The sequence below is a fragment of the Rhinoraja longicauda genome, chromosome 8, assembly GCF_053455715.1.
Source record: "Rhinoraja longicauda isolate Sanriku21f chromosome 8, sRhiLon1.1, whole genome shotgun sequence".
Taxonomy (NCBI): domain Eukaryota; kingdom Metazoa; phylum Chordata; class Chondrichthyes; order Rajiformes; family Arhynchobatidae; genus Rhinoraja; species Rhinoraja longicauda.
The window spans coordinates 24123961-24143739 of NC_135960.1; the positions used below are offsets into that span (position 1 = coordinate 24123961).

General features: G+C 39.6%; 1 protein-coding gene across 8 annotated transcripts in view; it reads left to right on the plus strand.

The window, feature by feature from the left end:
• Positions 1-19779, plus strand: part of tmem163a (transmembrane protein 163a) — a 181479-nt gene that overhangs the window by 146654 nt on the left and 15046 nt on the right. For all 8 annotated transcript variants that reach the window (XM_078403422.1, XM_078403427.1, XM_078403423.1 and 5 more), the window contains 2 exons: positions 10504-10547; positions 11352-11443. In XM_078403422.1, the coding sequence (XP_078259548.1) occupies positions 10504-10547; positions 11352-11443 (136 nt within the window). The remainder of the gene's footprint in view (positions 1-10503; positions 10548-11351; positions 11444-19779) is intronic.

A 19779-nucleotide genomic window follows, 5' to 3' on the forward strand; every position in this document is an offset into this window, starting at 1 on the left:
TTTCCAAATCAGGATGGAGTAGGCGTTGGAGGAAAATCTGAAGGTATTTGCATACTCTTGCTTCCTTGCCATTCCTGGTGGTAGCATTGACTTCTGCCAACTTTGCCCAGTCTCCATCTGAAAGTGGTGCATGGACTCCTGAGTATGCAGAACCTCTCTTTGTAGTTCGTAGAGTCGTGAGGACAATGTTGGCACATTGAGATGCCTGATCCCAAAAATGTGCTGCCACGTTTGCTCGCAATCTCCCGCATGCAACACAGTGACTTCCAGAAATAAGCGGTGTCAATAAACCTCTCTTCTTTTAAGAGGCATTATTGGGGTCAACTACCGTGGGTTAGCCTTAGCTGCTATCTCGAGCTTATCGTTAATGTGCATCAATGTACAAAATTGGAACTAGCGCTTCTTAAGTGCTCGAGTTTTTGTACAAGTAGCAGAGATGAAAATCCCATGTGAAAGGTCTGTAGAACAAATACATGTGGTTTCCTCAGACAGCACCATTTTAACACAATTTCCTACAATACAATTTTTTTAGGTCTTTGTCTCTACAATACCACCAGTTTAATTGCATGATTTACATGAACGTAGTCATCTAGATATTCTTGGGGCAATATGATATTATAGTAGAGTTATGATGGTAGATGAACTAGTAGGTCAAAGCTCTTGAATAAAGATCCAAAGTCCCATCAATTAAAGAGTCATAGAGTCATGTAGCATGGAATCAACCAGAACCAGAACAGGTCCTTGGGCCCAACATGCCCATATTGATCAACATATACCATCTACACTAGTCCCAGCTGCCTGTGTTTGGCCCATATCCTTCTAAACCTGTCATATCCATGTACCTGTCTAATTGTTTCTTAAACTTTGTGATAGTTCCTGCCTCAACTACCCCATCTGGCAGTTCGTTCCATACACCAATAAAGACCATTGACCATAAATCCACAAAGACCAATTAAATTATTAAAAAATAAATCTAGTATTAGTAGTGGAGATCAGGAAATTACCATATTGTAAAATTCATCTACATCACTGATGTCCTTTAGGGAATGAAAAATTGTGTTCTCATCTGTAAATGATTCCAAATGTAGACAATGGCCTAGCAAGTCACTCATTTCAGAGGGCAGTTTGGGATGGACATTTTATCTTGACCTTATGTTTGCATCCTGTGAACATATAAAGAAAAAACAATAGTTTCTTGTACTTTTATATACAGACCATCTGTGATTGATTTTAAATCTACTTCGAGAATTATTTTGCGCATCAATTTTTCTGCACAAATTAATTTACTCTGTTCTGGGTACTATTTTGCAGCAGTTGATGTTCTTGTGCTGTGGTTCCAATCACTCAATTCTTCATAATTTTGTGTTGCTGTCAGCTGGAGAATTGCCTTATCCTTGGCACTCTATCTTTGTTCGCCACAGTCAAAGACATGTAATTGCACCAAATTGAAACAGTGTGCTATTGGGATTAGAAGCAATTCAATGGTGGATCTGCAAAGCTGAAGTTAATTCAGATGATAGACAATTTTCTGCTAACCAATATTATATTTAAGGATTCAAAAGAGGAAAACTCATTAGTTCATCTGACATGAATGCATTAAAGAGATTTCACTGGGTTGAAATAGATGAGAATTAAATCAACAGAGGTCACTGAAGAAATGGCAGGGACTTTTGATGAAAACAAGTCCCCTTGCGGTACACCCCAAAGGAGTCAGAATGTTCCTCTAGCATACAGTAATTACAGCTTATTGCTTAACTGAACTTGTTTATCTTTTACTTTGCTCCACCCTATGAAATGACTTAATAACAAAATACTAGGCCCAACTTTGTTTCCACCAGTTGAACAACCTTCCAGCAGTCTATGTTTCAATCTACTTTATTACAGTGAAAAGTTGTTGGGTTTGATCTAATGATGCTTTATTTTGTAAAGTGAGATATAGGCAAGGATAAGTTGGAGAGTTTTGCATTGCCAGCAGAATATATTCAGGATATACTGCTTACGAATGCACTAACTGAACTGTAGTAATCTTTTGTTCACTGTTCCCAACAGCATAAGGTAATTTAAATATCATAGTGTTTGCATTTCTGAGAGAAAGGATAATAAAGCAGCTCAAAGTCATTTTTAAAATTCTTTTGAGATTATCAAATTGAATAATCTTTAAAATAGTTATAGCTGAAGACTTGGAGAAAATATAGTATTTTATTTATTTCATGACACTTTGCCAAATTGATGGTATTACCTTTGATCATCAAAGGTAATGCTGTTGAAGAGATAGTTATACATTTTCCTATTGTCGATGGCTATTAACTGGTACAGTTGTGGCATGAAAGTTAATGGTTGGGTGTGGTGTCCTAGGTCTGAAATGGTTAACCTCCAACAACAACAATCATCTTCATTTGTGTTAGATATGAGTGCAGCCATGGGGAGTTTTCTCTACTGATACCCACCAATTTCTTTTTTACTGGAGGTTTCTTGATGCTCCACTAAGATAAATGATTTTGTACTTTAAAGGCAGGCACTCTCTTGTTGCTTTTGACTTTTATATATTATTCACTTCAGCACACTTATAAGTTCTAATATATTTTCAGAAGTAATACAATTTTGTAAGCCATCAGAAAAAGTATCTGTTTCTTTTGGTTTGTAATATTAATGTCCTCGAGTTAAGCAGCACAGAATAGGTCAAAAGGTCATAAGTGACAGGAGTAGTAGGCCATTCGGCCCATCAAGTCTACTCTGCCATTCAATCATGGCCGATCTATCTCTCCCTCCTAATCCCATTCTCCTGCCTTCTCCCCATAACCTTTGACACCTGTACTAATCAAGAATGTATCTATCTTTGCCCAAACAATATCCACTGACGGCCTCCACAGCCTTCTGTGGCAAAGAATTCCACAGATTCACCACCCTCAGACTAAATAAATTTCTCCTCATCTCCTTCCTAAAAGAACACCCTTTAATTCTGAGGTTATGACATCTAGTCCTAGAGTCTCCCTCTAGTGGAAACATCCTCCCCACATCCACTTTATCCAAGCCTTTCACTATTCTGTATGTTTCAATGAGGTCCCCCCTCATTCTAAACTCCAGCGAGTGCACCTTGTGCCGACAAATGCTCATCATAGGTTAACCTACTCATTCCTGGGATCATTTTTGTAAGCCTCCTCTGGACCCTCTCCAGAGCCAGCACATCCTTCTTCAGATATGGTGCCCAAAATTGCTCACAATCTTTTGGCTCAGTTCGTCCATGCCAACCAAGATGCTACACCGAGCTAATTCCACACACCTGCACCTGACACCTCTGATATCCCTAAATACCTCTCCTGTCCATGTACCTGTTCACATGTCTTTTAAATGTAGTAATTTTCCCAATGTTTGCCATTTCCTCGGGCAGCTCATTCCACATATGCACCATCCCCCATCTGAAACACTTGCCCCTGAGGTCCCTTTTAAATCTTTCCTTTCTTAACTTATTTACATTTACTGAATTGCAAATATTCTTTATTGGATAGGAAAGTGAACTTGATATATGCAAGCATCAACAGATTTACAAAGCCATTTTAGCACAAGAATGTTTTACAGTTTTTTTTAACAAAGTTCATTTCTGATTTTTTATTAATACAGCTTTGACAATTCAATGCATGAACACATTAGTGCTGATAGATATCCCCCCACCCACCACCCCCCACCCACAATACCATTCAGAGGGTATACAACTTAAGATCTGTAAGGAAAATAAGCAATTAAGTAAACGTAAACATAAGCATTTAAAAAAAAAAGGACAAAGTTAAAAAAAAAAATGTAACCAAAAAATAAATAAATAATAATTTAAAAAAAAAGATAAATTGTTAGAGGTTTAAAGCAGTACACCATATTATCTAGGGGACTAACACGCATAAAAACAGAGAAGAGGGAAGCAGAAAATCAGAATGTTAAGACATATCAGGGACCATTCTAATACGTCAATTCCACTCTTAATTACATACACACATATCAAAGACTCTACTCAACCATAAAATTATCAGAGCCTAAAGCATCAATACAACTAAGAAAAGGTTGCCGTATCAATGTAAACTTGTCAGCTGATTCCCTAACAGTATACCTAGTCTTCTCCAATTTAATAAAATACAACATATCCCTAATCCACTGTGCAGATGTTGGAGGGTTACAATCTTTCCATCTGATCAAGACTTCTCGTCTGGCCACAAGACAAAAGATTTAGTTTATTATTATTTAATGCAAGATTTTGTGTTACTACACCGAATAAAGCAAGGGGAGCTGATGGTTCTAAGGATTCATTAGTAGTTTGGGAGAGCATATTGAATATTTATTGCCAAAAATTAGATAATTTAGAACAATCCCAAAACATATGAATTAAAGTGGCTTGGTTCTGCCTGCAGTGGTCACACATGGAGTCTATATTGGGTGTATTGGGCTAGCTTATCTTTGGTCCAGTGCAGTCGGTGGAAAATCTTAAACTGCATAACAGTATGCTTCATGCAGTATGTAATTTCTCACATTAATTATCTTTTATCCCAGATGACTAATCAATCATGCAGATTTTTATTCTGTATGGAGTTTTATTTTATGTTTTATACTCTCTGGCGTGTCTATTCCATCCTGATTAGAAGCTGAAAGATCCATATTGCTATTTCTGTCATATAGTGGACAGGAACTTAGCAGATTCAGATATGTATGTCATTGCGGCTGAGTTAGCTTTAAATATTTAAACAGAACATTCTGCCCACAAAGCATTTGCCACCCACGTACTTGACAGAAGCTGTTCCATGGAGATTCAAGTTAAATGCATGCCTCACAACTGACCTCAATTTGAGGCTTGATTCACTACAAATATATGTACTGAAGAAATAATACTTTGCATCCAAGAATGGATATAACATGGATATAAATTACTTGGAGAAAATAATTGGAAAGGTTCTGAGAGAGAGCATCAATCAACATTAAGAGAAGCATAGTTTAATTAACAAAAGCTTGAAAGCAAAAAATCACCCTGCAGACGCCAGAAATCTGAAATGAGAATTGAAAATGCTGGAGGTACTCAGAATGTTAGGCAGCATTTGTGAAAGGAAATACAAAATCAACTTTTCAGGTTGAAAACCTTTCATCAAAGAATCATGGAGTCATACAGCATGGAAACACCCCTTTGGCCTAACTTGTCCAGTCCATGCCAACGAAGATGCCCCATTTGGTATTAAATCTTTCCCCTATCATCTTAAATCTATGTCCTTTGGATCTTGATACCCCTGTCCTGAGTAAAATGACTGCATTAACCCTATCCATTCCCTTTGTAATTTTATACAGCTCTATAAAATCACCCCTCAGACCTTGCATGTCCGGCCTTGTCCTATAGCTCAGTCCCTTGAGTCCTGGCAACCGTAAATTTTCTTTGCAGCTTAATAATATCCTTCCTATAGCAGATTGACCAAAAATGAACACAATACTTCAAATATGGTCTCACCAACATCTTGTACAACTGAAACATAGTCCCTACTTCTACAATTAGAACCTTGACCGATGAAGGCCAATAATACCAATAGCCTTCTTTACCACTCTACCTGTGACGCTACTCCTAGACCCATCTGATCTACAACACTTTCCACGACCCTACCATTCACTGTGAAGGCCCGGCCCTGCTTTGACACCTCGCACATACATAGAAACATAGAAAATAGGTGCAGGAGGAGGCCATTTGGCCCTTTGAGCCAGCACTGCCATTCATTGTGATCATGGCTGATCATCCCAAATCAATAACCCGTACCTGCCTTCTCCCCATATCCCTCGATTCCACTAGCCCCTAGAGCTCTATCTAACTCTCTCTTAAATCCATCCAGTGATTTGGCTTCCACTGCCCTCTGTGGCAGAGAATTCCACAAATTCACAACTCTCTGGGTGAAAAAGTTTTTTTTCTCACCTCAGTTTTAAATGGCTTTCTCTTTATTCTCAGACTGTGTCCCCTGGTTCTGGACTCGCCCAACATTGGGAACATTTTTCCTGCATCTAGCTTGTCCAGTCCTTTTATAATTTTATATGTTTCTATAAGATTCCCTCTCATCCTTCTAAACAGTGAATACAAACCTATACCTGAATTAAACCCCATTAGTCATTCTTCAGCTCATTTGCCCAGCTGATCAAGATCCTGCAATAATTCTTGATAGCCATCTTCATTGTCTGTAATCATCACTTAGTATCATATGCAAACTTACTAATCATGCCTGTATATTCTCACCCAAATCATTGATATAAATCACAAATAGCATTGGGCCCACCACTGGTCGCAGGCCTCTAGTCTGAAAAACATTTCACCGACAATTCAAACATAGAAACATAGAAAATAGGTGCAGGAGTAGACCATTCGGCCCTTCGAGTCTACACCACCATTCAATATGATCATGGCTGATCATCCAACTCAGTATCCCATACCTGCCTTCTCTCCATACCCCCTGATCCCTTTAGCCACAAGGGCCACATCTAACTCCCTCTTAAATATAGCCAATGAACTGGCCTCAACTACCTTCTGTGGCAGAAAATTCCACAGATTCACCACTCTCTGTGTGAAAAAAACTTTCTCATCTCGGTCCTAAAAGACTTCCCCCTTATCCTTAAACTGTGACCCCTTGTTCTGGACTTCCCCAACATCGGGAACAATTTTCCTGCATCTAGCCTGTCCAACCCCTTAAACAAGTCCATTTCCACCTCTGCTTCCTTCCAGTGAAGCCAATTCTGAATCCAGTAAGCTATCTCTCCCTGGGTCCCAAGCGATCTAACCCTACAGACCATGCAGAACCTTATCAAAGGCTTTGGTAAATCCATATAAACAATGTCTATGGTCTTGCCCTCATCACCCTTCTTGGTTACTTTGCAATCAAATTCATTAGACATAATGTCTCAAGTACAAAACCAAGCTGACTTTCCCCAATCAGCACCATTCTATCCAAGTGCAAATTTTATCCCTCAGAATCCTCCCCAATAACCTAGATGTTAGGCTCACCAGTCTATAGGTCCCAGGCTTTTCCTTGCCAGAGTTCTTAAATAGAGGCCCATTAGCCACTCCTCCTGTCAGTTGGCATCTCATGCACGTTTAACAATGACATATCTCAGCCAGGACTTTTGTAATTTCTTCTCTAACTTCCAATTATGCCCTTGGATATATCTAATCTAACATTTTCAAAGGCATCCCACTCTTCAAATACAACCACAACCTCCCTACTACAATCAGTTTTAGAAAGTTCCTGTCTAAATCATGAAAGCTGACCTTGCTGCAGTTCAAACTTTAACTTGTGGTCCCACCCTGTCCTTATCCTTGAACTCTCACTGTTACACTTATAAAAATATCTAGTTTTCCAGACATCACTTTGCCTGCAAATAACCTACTCCAATCAACTTTAGCAAGTTCTTGTCTAATACCATCAAAGTTGGTCTTGCCCCAATTGGAAAAGTGAGAAATATATTTCAGTTGCAGACAGAAAAAGGTTTGGAGTGAACAAAAGGATCAATAACCATTGCAAGCAAACATAGTCAATTCTGATCCAAGGTCACCCACTATAACATTAATGTGTAGGAAGGAACTGCAGATGCTGGTTTAAACCGGAGATAGACACAAAAAACTGGAGTAACTCAGCAGGACAGGCAGCATCTCTGGAGAGAAGGAATTGGTGATGTTTTGGATCGAGACCGGAAAAGGGTCTGAAGAAGGATCTCGACCCGAAATGTCACCAATTCCTTCTCTCCAGAGATGCTGCCTGTCCCGCTGAGTTACTCCAGCTTTTTGTGTCTATCTTCACTGTAACATTAACTCAGTTTTGCCTTCTCTATGAATACAGCCTGATTTACTGAGCACATAAAACAGAGAACAGTACAGTACAGAATGTGATGATGGGTCTCAACCCGAAACGTTGCCTATTCCTTTTCTCCAGGATGCTGCCTGATCTGCTGAGTTACTCCAGCATTTTGTGTCTATCTTCATTGTAAACCAGAATCTGAGGTTTCTTCTTATACATAGAACAGTGCAGAATAGGAATAGGGCCTTCAGTGCACAATGTCTGTGCTGAACAATTATCTGCTTGCACATAAGCCATATCCCTCCATTCCGTGCATATCCATATCCAAAAGTCTACCTCCACCACTGCCCCGGCACTCAGCACTCACGAACCACGGTGCAAAATAAAATGTCTTGCACATCTCTTTTAAACTTTGCTCCTCTCAGCTTTAAGCTATGTCCGCTAGTCTTTGATATTTTAACTTGTGAACCCACCCTTCCATCATTCTCTTTCATTCAAATTTCCAGCAAGTGTTGGAATCTGTTTCTTATGGTTCCAGACTGTTTCTCTTTTGCCTTCATTCATTTCCCTCTCTCCACATTCTGCCAGGCAGATCAGATATGCTAATTCAGCATTCATCATGCTCTCTTGGAGGGCAGAAAAGGCACTCATCACAGGGAAAGTCTATCACAGATATTCCCTTTGTAGTCCTCATCCCTCCCGGCGAGATCAAGTATAGACTAGGCGATCATTTCACCAAATATTTGTGCGCAGTCCGTCTGGGCCTGCAAGATCTCCCGGTTATTAACCATTTTAACCTCTTCCAATTCTCGTACTGACTTTTCTGTCCTGTGCATTTTCCATTGCCAGAGTGAGGCCACATGCAAACTGGAGGAACAGCACCTCATATTCCGGCAACTTTCAACCTAACTGTATGACCATTGAATTCTCCAATTTTCGGTGACTTACCAACAACAGCCTTTTCTTCCACATGCCCCATCTCGATGTGCATCCATTTCTTCCACTATCAAGCTCCTTTTCCCCCTTCCTCCATTCACTTCCATCTATATCCCTTCCTCTGGCTTATCATTTTGTGCTGCTTCTCTCCTTATCTTACCATTTTTTCTTGTTTTCCTCTCTGACATTTGTCAACCCATCTGCCAATTGAACCCTCCTCACCTGTATCTAATATCACTTGCCTAGCTTTGTTCCTCCCCACCTCTCTTCCAGCTTTCTCCCTCGCACTGCAATCAGTCTGAAGACGAGTTCTGGGTTGAATCATCACCCATCCAGGTCCTCCAGAAATGCTACCTGAACCGCTGAGTTACTCCAGCACTTTGTCTTTTTTTGCAAATCAACATCTGCAGCTCCTTGCGTCTACATTCTATAGTTTTGCAATTAGTCTACATATTTTTCATCTGTTTTTCCCTATTATTTTATGCTCAGTTTCGAAGAATTACTTGAAATAAGCAAAACCACGAACAGTGGGTTTCATTGTTTCATTTTATTCACATGCAAGGATTTAACTGCCTGTGGTGAAAGCAGTTGCCTTTTATCTGCCAGTGCTGGATTTTGCAAAGATTTAAAAGTTGATATCACCAGAAGCAATTTGTTGCAGCTGCTGGCTTCATGAATGATAGATTCATTAGATCATACAGCACATAAATGGGACCACACTGTCCACCTCATCCTTTCTAATCCCATTTACCTGCATTAGGCCTGTACCTCAATGCCTATCCTATCTATGTACCTGTCCAAATGTCCTCTAAACATTGTATTAGTATCTGTCTCTTCCCCCTCCTCAGGTATCTTGTTCTAGACAACCACCACTCACTGGTGGAAAAACACACCCCTCTGATCTCCTTTAAATGTATCCCTTATCTTAAACACAAACCCTCTAGTTCTAGACTTGGTTGCCATGGGGGGAAAAAACCTGAAGGTCTATCCTATCTATGACCCTCATAATTTTACACAGCTCCGTAAAGATCATCCTTCAGCCTCCTTTGCTCCCAGGAGAGTAAATCCAGCCTATCTAATCTCTCCTTACAATTACAATTGCAACTCTCCATTTTCGGCAACATCCTAATGATTCTCATCTGCACCCTCTCTATTGCTCCTGCATCGATTCTGTATTGAATACACAACTGATCTTTTATGCTAAGCTGCTAAGCATGATGAATAATGTCTGAATAAAGTTCTGGATTGATGGAATTTACTATTTATGAAAAATTAATGGCGTCTTCTGTTGAGGGTCATAGCCAATAGATATCCACATGATTTTTTTTAACCAAATTTGATCAAGTTCATTATTCAAGAACATTTCTACAATGTCTTTGAAATATCTTGAACTTAAAACATCAAATCTTTGGTTAGATTCACCTGATTATCAAAGCTTTCACTGTTTTATTTGCCTTTGGTCATTCAGTCATTATCTTAATCACAATGTTCAAATATTAAATTTAATGAATTATATTATAATTTCCAGAATGGTAATGTAAACACCTGGATCATTAAAACATGTTTGAAACAGTAGAAGTCGTCTGGTCTAGATTCACTTTCAGATTATTGTAGTAATTCATCAGTTTATCAGATTTGTGGAAAAGAAAGAGCACTTGGTCATAGTAAATAATCCAGCATGTTTCACTTGAACATTTACAGAAAATTTAATTTAAATTTAATTTTCCATCTAAGTAGGCTACAATCTACTAATCTATACTCTTTTCTCTTTCAGCCGTTTCCGTCATGAGACACAGTGCATCGTCCTTTGGGTTTGCTGTAAGTAATACTCTGTACATCAACACAGAAGTGACATTGATTTGTCTTTGGTTGCCTGGATTTGATACACTTGTGTTGTAATATATTGTACTCCACTTCTCATGAAGTAAATAATCTATCTGCCATTCAACCTCTCCTGACCTGTATCCACCTATCACTTACTACCTCTTTCCCTAACCCTCTCCTCCTCCGCTTTATACTGACTACTTCCCCTCTACCATTTCAGTCTAGATAAAGAGTCCTTGACCCGAAACGTCGACTGTCCATTCCCCTCCACAGATGCTCTCCCACCAGCAGAGATCCTCAAGCAGTTCTCTATATTTTACTCCTCATTCAATATCTGCAGTCATCTGTGCCTCCAATTTTAAGAGGATTTTATCAGAAATAACAATGTACAGGAAATCGTATTTCATTGTCCATTTTCAATGTAGTACTTCGATATATAAAAGCAAAACAAAATGAATTATGATTTTGATTTCAGGAAATAACTTTTTGCTGGTATTTTAAATTTGCAGCGGAAACATTTTCATCATAAAAATAACTCATAAAAAAAATAGATACATTTATATATTGAATTTCAGTTTATGTAATTGCATCAGATTAACTCCCAATCATTCTTAGGAAACCTGCTGTAAAATGATAAACAACCATCTAGAATAAAGATTTAACACGTTATCCATGATAATGGATTTGGACTAGAATGTATTTAGTAAATTATGTATTCCCCCGCCCAATACATAAATAACACATAGATTCATATTTGTGTGTTAACGATCTTCTGAAGAACGTGTCTGTCTCTTCTAGTTTGATGCTTTATTGGATGTATTATCTTCTGCAATAGTACTATGGCGTTACAGCAATGCAGCAGCTGTGCATTCTGCCTATCGGGAGAATATGTAAGTCTATCTGTATTATTTTATGACGATTCTATAAAACATTAATGATGGATCACATCTGTAATACCTTCTATTGGTAAAAGGCGCTGGGAATTTATCTGTCTAAATGCTCTTCAAGACCTCCCACCACCACCTTAATCTCACATTTCCCTGGCATTTTATTGTTCTCCACACTGATCTCACTGTCCTCCATGCCCTTTTCCTTGGTGAAAATAGATGCAAAATGCTTGATTAGTACATCACACGCATCCCCTGACTCCAAACACAAATTCCCTCCTTTATCCTCGAGTGGTCCTATCTTCTCCCTGGTTACGCTCTTGATTTTAATGTAGGTATAAAAAGTCGTGAGACTTTCTTTAATCTGACTCACCAACTCCATTTTGTGGACCCTTTTGGCACTTCTAAACGGAGGAGATCTTTTCTCCTTCCTTTATTTTCCTTTGATTTTATCTTCAACGTTGCATGTGTTTTTTTTTCTCTTTTTGATCAAATTTACAGCCTCTTTGGTGATCCGAGGTTCCCTTACTTTGCCACCCTTTTTGTTGAAACATGCCCGTCCTGAGCTTTGAATGAATGCCACATGTCAGATGTGGGCATACCCAATGACAGCTGCTCCCAATGTACCCTCCCAAGCTCCTGCCTAAGGATGTTGTAATCTGCTTTACCCCAATTGAGCACCTTCCCACAAGGACCAGCCGTATTCCTATTCAAAGCAATCTTACGATTACTATCACAATCCCACTGCATATCAAACCTGTTAAGGGTCTTGTCATTAATTATATATTTTCTCCTTACCTTCAAACTCCCAAAATGTAACAGCTCGAATATGGTCAATTTAAACTCCATCTGCCAATTTTCCGCCCAATTCTGACCAACTACTCTAGTTCCTACCTTCCTGTCTCTCTAGTTTAAACCCTACCGAGTAGCTCTGGTGAACTTTCCTGCAAGGATATTGGTTCCCCTCCAGGCAAATGGTCTTGACAACTGTCAAAGATGTTTCAAATCTGCTTTGTGGATGGAGCTTGTTCTACATGCTGCAGCAAAACTATTTACGTTTTGCAAGATCCAAAATATTGTACAGGAATTCAAGGTCATAGATCTATGGTCTATGATCATAGATCTATGATCTCTCTATGACCTCTGACTTCAACCTTGAGGATCAGGACAACATGTGGCAGACAGCTGTTCAATGGCATATATAGAAATGAATTAATCCATATTTGCTAATGTTGGTCAATGTTGAGAATCTGGTCCATTTTTGTTTTTAATTATCCTGAATTTTTAGTTAAACTTTTATAACCAGCGTTTATGAACTTGTATTCTATGCCATGTCTGTTGAATGTTATTGAACCAAATGATTCAGCAGATTACATTGTTACAGAAAAAACCCCATAAATGCAGCCAATTTATGATTTTTATACTTATAATTCTTTTGAATAGCAATGAAGCAACTTATTTTTGTCAATCCATGTGCAATCAATGTTTAAGGATTTAACAACCACATCCTGACAAGCCTATTTATAGTTCAGCTAAACTGTTATTCACAAAGTCTGTTATTGTATAATTAATTAATTTAATTCAATATGTGCGTGTCTTGCCTGCTGATTAGCATTGCTTGGGCTTGTAACTATTTCACATTGGTTCAGTTGTTTACTAAGATTATTCCTTTGAAACCAAAATATGAGTAACTTCTGTGTTTGATTATTGTGATGGAACCATTCGGATCCTGGTACATTATACTGACATTGAACATATCAAACTGCAGTAAATATTGATATACCTATGTAAATTTCTCTATTTTCTCAGTGCTATTAATCTCATCTGCTGACCTACTTCAAAAAATATCTTGTGGAGTAGAAATCCCTGCTAGACCACTGCTTAATTGGTCCTATTTTTTTTATCACATAGCAGAATTCTGGATCCATCCAAGGCTTGAATGTTAAGGGAATATCTCATGATCTTGTATTCTTAATAGGAATGCTATCCTCATAATGAGCACACCTGCGCACACACATAATGAGTACGACAGCCCCCAATAAGAGCTTTTATGGACGACCTTACCATCATCACAACATCGGTCCCAGGGAGTAGGTGGATCCTACAGGGTCTTGAGAAGCTTATCACTTGGGCAAGGATGAGTTTCAAGCCAACCAAGTCAAGGTCCATGGTGCTGAAGAAGGGGAAGGTGACTGACAAATTCCACTTCTTATTATCCGGAACTGCCTTTCCCTCCATCACTGAGAAACCTGTCAAGAGTTTGGGGAAGCTTTTTGATGCAACTCTGAGAGACTCTGCCGCCATTCAAAAGTCCATCGAAGACCTTGAAGCCTGGCTCACCAAAGTCGACAAGTCAGGCCTACCTGGCAGATTCAAGGCCTGGATCTATCAGCATTCCATCCTGCCCCGTGTCCTGTGGCCTCTCCTGGTTTACGCTGTTCCATTGACCACAGTTGAGTCCCTCGAAAGGAAGATCAGTGGCTTTCTTTGCAAGTGCCTTGGCCTTCCCCGCAGCCTCAACAGTGCAGCACTGTACAGGACCAGTAACATCTTGCAGCTCCCTTTCAGTGGTCTCACTGAAGAGTTTATGGTGGCGCGAACAAGAGAAGCCCTACAGTACAGGGACTCCAGGGACCAAAAGGTGTCATCGGCTGGCATCGAGGTGAGAACAGGGAGGAAATGGAGGGCGGAGAAAGCAGTGGAGGTGGCAGAGTCATGCCTAAGACAAAAGGCATTGGTGGGAGTCATAGCAACTGGCAGAGCGGGCTTGGGATACTTCCCTAAGACCCATGTTGGCAAGGCCCAGGGCAAGGAGAGACACCATCTCATCCAGGAAGAGGTCCGAGCAGGTGTGGAGAAAGAGTGTGTGAGCAGGACGGTGGGGTTCAGGCAGCAGGGAGCGTGGACAAGGTGGGAGAGCATACCGCAGCGCAGGATTACCTGGTCAAGCATCATCCAGGCAGACTTCCAGCGCGTCCGGTTCCTTGTCCAAGCTGTCTACGATGCCCTACCAAGCCCAGCAAACCTCCATGTCTGGGGCAAGAGCGTGACACCTTCCTGCCCACTTTACACTGGAAGGGGGTCATTAGAACATCTCCTCAGCAGCTGCCCAAAGTCCCTTGGTGAAGGTCGCTATCGATGGTGCCATGACCAGGTGCTTAAGATGGTTGCTGAGAGCATAGCCACTGCCATCAGTAGCAGCAAACACCACCATGCCCTGAAGAAAACAATCACTTTTGTCAAAGCTGGAGAGAAGCCTCGACCACAACAAAAAGCAAGGGCGGGCCTCCTCAACACGGCCACTGACTGGCAGCTGCACGTCGATCTGGGCAAACAGCTGAAATTTCCGCAGCACATCACAGCAACATCACTCTGGCCAGACATGATCATCACCTCTGAGGTGACAAAACAGCTGATTATTCTGGAGCTGACAGTGCCCTGGGAAGAGCGTATGGAAGAAGCAAACGAAAGGAAACGCGCAAAGTACCAGGAGCTGATGGAGATGTGCCTGCACAGAGGCTGGAAGACACGCTATGAACCCATAGAGGTGGGCTGCAGAGGCTTTGCAGGACGCTAACTCTGCAAAGTCCTCAACCAGTTGGGCATTACGGGGCTGGCAAAGAAGAGGGCCATTCAATCCGCAAGCGAAGCCGCAGAGAAAGCCACTAGATGGCTTTGGATTAAGAGGGCTGATCCATGGGCAGTTGCTGCTGGGACGCAAGTCGGGGCTTGATCAGCCCCGGCTGGGTCGCCTGGGCGAGGGTGTCTGATGTTGTGAGACCCGAAACACCCCATGACCCCAGGTCACATCACTGAGCATGCGTTCCAGTGCATCCCGAAGATGTATCTTGCACACACAGCACACCTGAGGGACAGAACTGCAGTATTATTGTCCTGCATTGCATTCCTCCATTACCTGGATTGGCCCTTGCAAGACTCAATGTAGCCCAATTCATTCTGAGGGATTTAGGCTGTGTGTTTAATATAATGCAGGGAACATATCAACATGATTAAAGGGCTGTAGCAATCAGTTGTTTGTATTTCATGGAGCTTACAAAATGAATTCACCGGAAAACATTAGAAACTGTCCTTTAAATAAGAGCTAGATTTTATGATACAGGTAATATGTAATAAGCCATTCATCATTAAGTGATATACACTCACACAATTTTGTTGAAGGGAATTGATAGTGTGAATGCATAGTCTTTTACCTAAGGTAGGGGAATCAAAAACCAGAGGACGCATGTTTAAGGTGAGAGGGCAAGAATTAATGGGAACCTGAGGGGCAACATTTTCACTCAGAGGGTGGTAGGTATATGGCTGGAACTGCCACATGAGGTAGTTGAGGCAGGTACTATAACAGTATTAAAAAAAAACATGGACAAATACACGGGTGGGAAAGGTTTAGAGGGATATGGGCTAAACTGAGGCTGGTTTAGATGGGGCATCTTGGGTTGGTATGGACGAGTTAGGCTGAAGGGCCTGTTTCCGTGCTGTTTGAGAAGGAACATGGGGCCAAAAGTAAAAGATAAAGTTCAAAGAAAGACAGTGTGCCTGATTCCAGAAAACATTCAAGAACATAAATATATTTCTCAGCTGCTTGGTTCAGTGGCAAAGGCTTGGAAAAAGCACAACCATCCAAAAGTAATTCATTTAAAATAAGAATTTTTGAATGATATGTTTATTGAATTATATTACATCTCTCAGTTCTTGCTCGAGTAAATTGGTAGTAGACAAAAAAAAACATAGTGAATGAAGGCTAAATTTTAGCTTGATAATAAATTGGAATGAAGGCACAAGGCCAACTGATGTTAGAACCCACTACTTCAATCCACTTTAGTGCAGCCAAACTATTCATGAGATATTTTTAGATTTCCCAACTATTTAGGCTGAACAGTTGTGATGTTCAGGACGACTTGGTTTCAAATTTGGAGAGAGAAAAAGACTGAATAGTTCAGGCTAGAATGAAAATAATGAAAAAATATATTTAGTTTAGCTTAGTTTAAGTTAGGTTAGGGATACAGCACTGAAACAGGCTCTTTCCCCCACCGAGTCGACACCGACCAGCGATTCCTGCTGGAACCATGACATAGATAATTGTATAACTATCAATGGAGACTAAGTCTTTCTGACTGCTTGCTGTAGTGGCATGTTTGCTCTTTGTTTTTAATGAACATTGTCTTGTGCCATTGCAATGGACATACGTACAAGACAATGCTATTTTGCTAAGACCTAGGTAACAAGCTGTGAGTTACTCCAGTTTCACAATTTGATTGTTTTAAGCTTGCTAACATCAGTGACTATAATTTTACCTCAGAGTGAAAGCTAATAAAATTGGAGCTTGGTAAGAGATTATGAGATTTTGACTTTCCTGTTCGATATTACTTTGATTTTAGTAAAATAAATAAACAGACTTCTGGAACTGCTTCATTAATGAAAGAACAACACACTCTATTCAAATAATGAGCTGCAATAAATCTGTCAAGATCTAAAAATATCAAAAACTCTAGGAATAATCTTGGAAAAATTGCTGTGTCCAATATTTTTTATTGCCCGTCTTAACAGGAGGCTCCTTTTGCCATCCTGCTGTGGGTGATTCAGTTCAGAAATTCCATTGTTTAATTAAAATGGAGATCTGCAATTTAAATATGAATTTACTTATGAATTATTTCTCTGACAGTAATATGTGATTATTTCCTCCAGTAGAATATATTAAAATATGATCTAAATTAAACTATGTCAGTATCATTCCCTTTTAAGGTCTAATGAGTGAAGGCCTATTTATTCAAGAATTCGGGCTCAAAAGAAAATATTCACTAATATAGGCATTTAATAATGCAGATATATTAATTACCTTCAAATATCACATGGATCAAACCGATATGCCCCAGAAATTATTCCTCCACTTGTTATTTTGCAGTTAGATTTTCTTAGTCCTTGTTTGTCAGTTTTGTAATATACACTCACAGATGGTGATGAGTTGAAAATTGAATTATCTCTGCTGACTTGGCACTTGGCATGTGTTAATCAACATGTTATGCTACTTTATCAATCCTTATTAATGGTGTTGGAAGCAGAAAGAGATGATGGAGGATTCCAATGTGTTTTTTTCCCCACAGCCAGTTTCTTTCTATTAGGTATTTGTTCTTGATTAGTTTTCTTAATTAATGTCTTGTTTGTGGATTATGTAATATGATTTTGTCCATTTATAAAATATTTATAACATTGTTAATCAATAAATACTTCATAGTGTCACAATTAAGGAACAACTATTCTTTGAACTCTGAGTCTGCACGTTCTCTGCAGATAATGCACAGTTCATTAAAATGCTATTTCTTGGCTTCCATCCTATTGTATGCAGAGAATTTGGCAATATCAGCTCTTGAGTAGTTGTCGGTTATCACTAAATGAGAATCAGGTTCAGTAGCCGAAGAACTGGTACAGAGCAGAAAATAATCTCAAAAGGTTGCGAAGGTGGTGAGCATGTGGGAACCGTGACAACTAAGCTTTTTTTCTGAAGCTGAAGGTTATCTCTAGACAGGAGCAGTTTGAATGGAGATGATAGAAATGTTAATGTTATGTCATGTTAGATACACACATGGGAGCAGGAGAGAGAAGATTGCTGCAATATTTGGAAGACAAGCTATCTGATTGACATTTCAATTTCAGCATGGCACAGCATACCAATGGATTAATGCCCACCATACTAGAACTAATTTAACTAATCTTTAAATGCACAGAGATCACAGGGCATTCTAGGGCTGTTATCACAATACATTTGTTCTTTCGGCATTGAAGTAGCTCAAGCTGTAAACACCAGACACACTATTCATTACACTGCATGTTAATGTAAGAAAATCACTGCAGATGCTGGTACAAATCAAAGGTATTTATTTCACAAAATGCTGGAGTAACTCAGTAGGTCAGGCAGCATCTCAGGAGAGAAGGAATGGGTGACGTTTCGGGTCGAGACCCTTCTTCAGACTGCATGTCTGAATGTTAACATAGTTACTGCATGTAACACACAACATAGTTACATAAAGTGGATGAAGAAAGATCCTGATCCAAAATGTCACCCATCCATCTTCTCCAGAGATGTTGCTTGACCAGCTGAGTTACTTCAGTGTCTTTTTTTTATAAACTAGTATCTGCAGTTCCTTGTTCTTCACAATGTGGCTGTTGATGTGGGAATCTAATCATGCTTCTTTCCACTTCATATGCATATCCCAACCATATTTACCTATTTGAGAAGACTTTGTATAAATGGCACTAATGAATAAGAAGAGGTGTGAGAAACAAGGAACTGCAGATGCTAGTTTACAAAAAAAGACACAAAGTGGGCCATGCAGCATCTCTGGAGTAAATACAAGTACTACTTTCAAAAAATAATTGTACTGATTATATATGTATAGGATTGGAGGGATATGACCAAAAGCAGGCAAATGGGACAAGCCCAGAATGCCAAATTGGTTTGGCTTGGACAAGCCAATGATGGAACAGGTGGACAAGAAGACATGCTTTCGTGCTGCAAAGCTCTATGAATCTCTGTGCATGTGATGCAGTTGCAAGCGAGATTTTCCATTGTATCTGTACCTCACTGCCCTTGTATATATGACAATAATTTTGATCTGACTTGACTTCATCTGGTTCTACCCATTAAAATGAATTATCCTGTTGGGCTGTGCCAGGTTGAGAATGATTTCACTGCCTAAGTGCAGTTGGCCTGAGAGCAGCAATCAGCTATGTGTAAGTTTTTGAGTTCTGACTGTGCTTGGAAATCCTTATTTTTTGCAGTTACACAAGTGAAAATCAAGAGTTATAACTGGAACTCATGGCTTTTAGGCCATTAAAAAAAAAAAATTTGGGCTGACTCATTACTTTTACTGTCCAGCCCATAAAATGGCCACTTTTCATCTTTGATGAAATATAGAAAGTGTTGTCTAGTCGGCTGGAAAGTTCGTGAATATGGGTCTATTATTCTTAATTAAAAACGAGTAGGGGTAGGATGTAAAAACAAATCCAATTTTTGCTTTGTCACTATCACAGTTGTTGAAGTTAAATTTTCTTCCAAGTTACTTATAATTTTGCATATAATCCCTCATTGGTCCTCACTTTAGCTCCACTGAATGTTGAGCTGGATTCCCACTTCACGTGCTCATCAGCAATAAGGCAAAATGCTGAAATGAATGTACTCTCCTGTGTTGTGGAAAGAGTTTACAACACGTGCCAGGGTGTGGATTTGTCATCGACAAATAACTTTGTAGAATTATATATTTATAATAATGGGACACGTTTCAACTGAAAAAACACCTTTGAATGTTCAAAATCTATGGATGGTC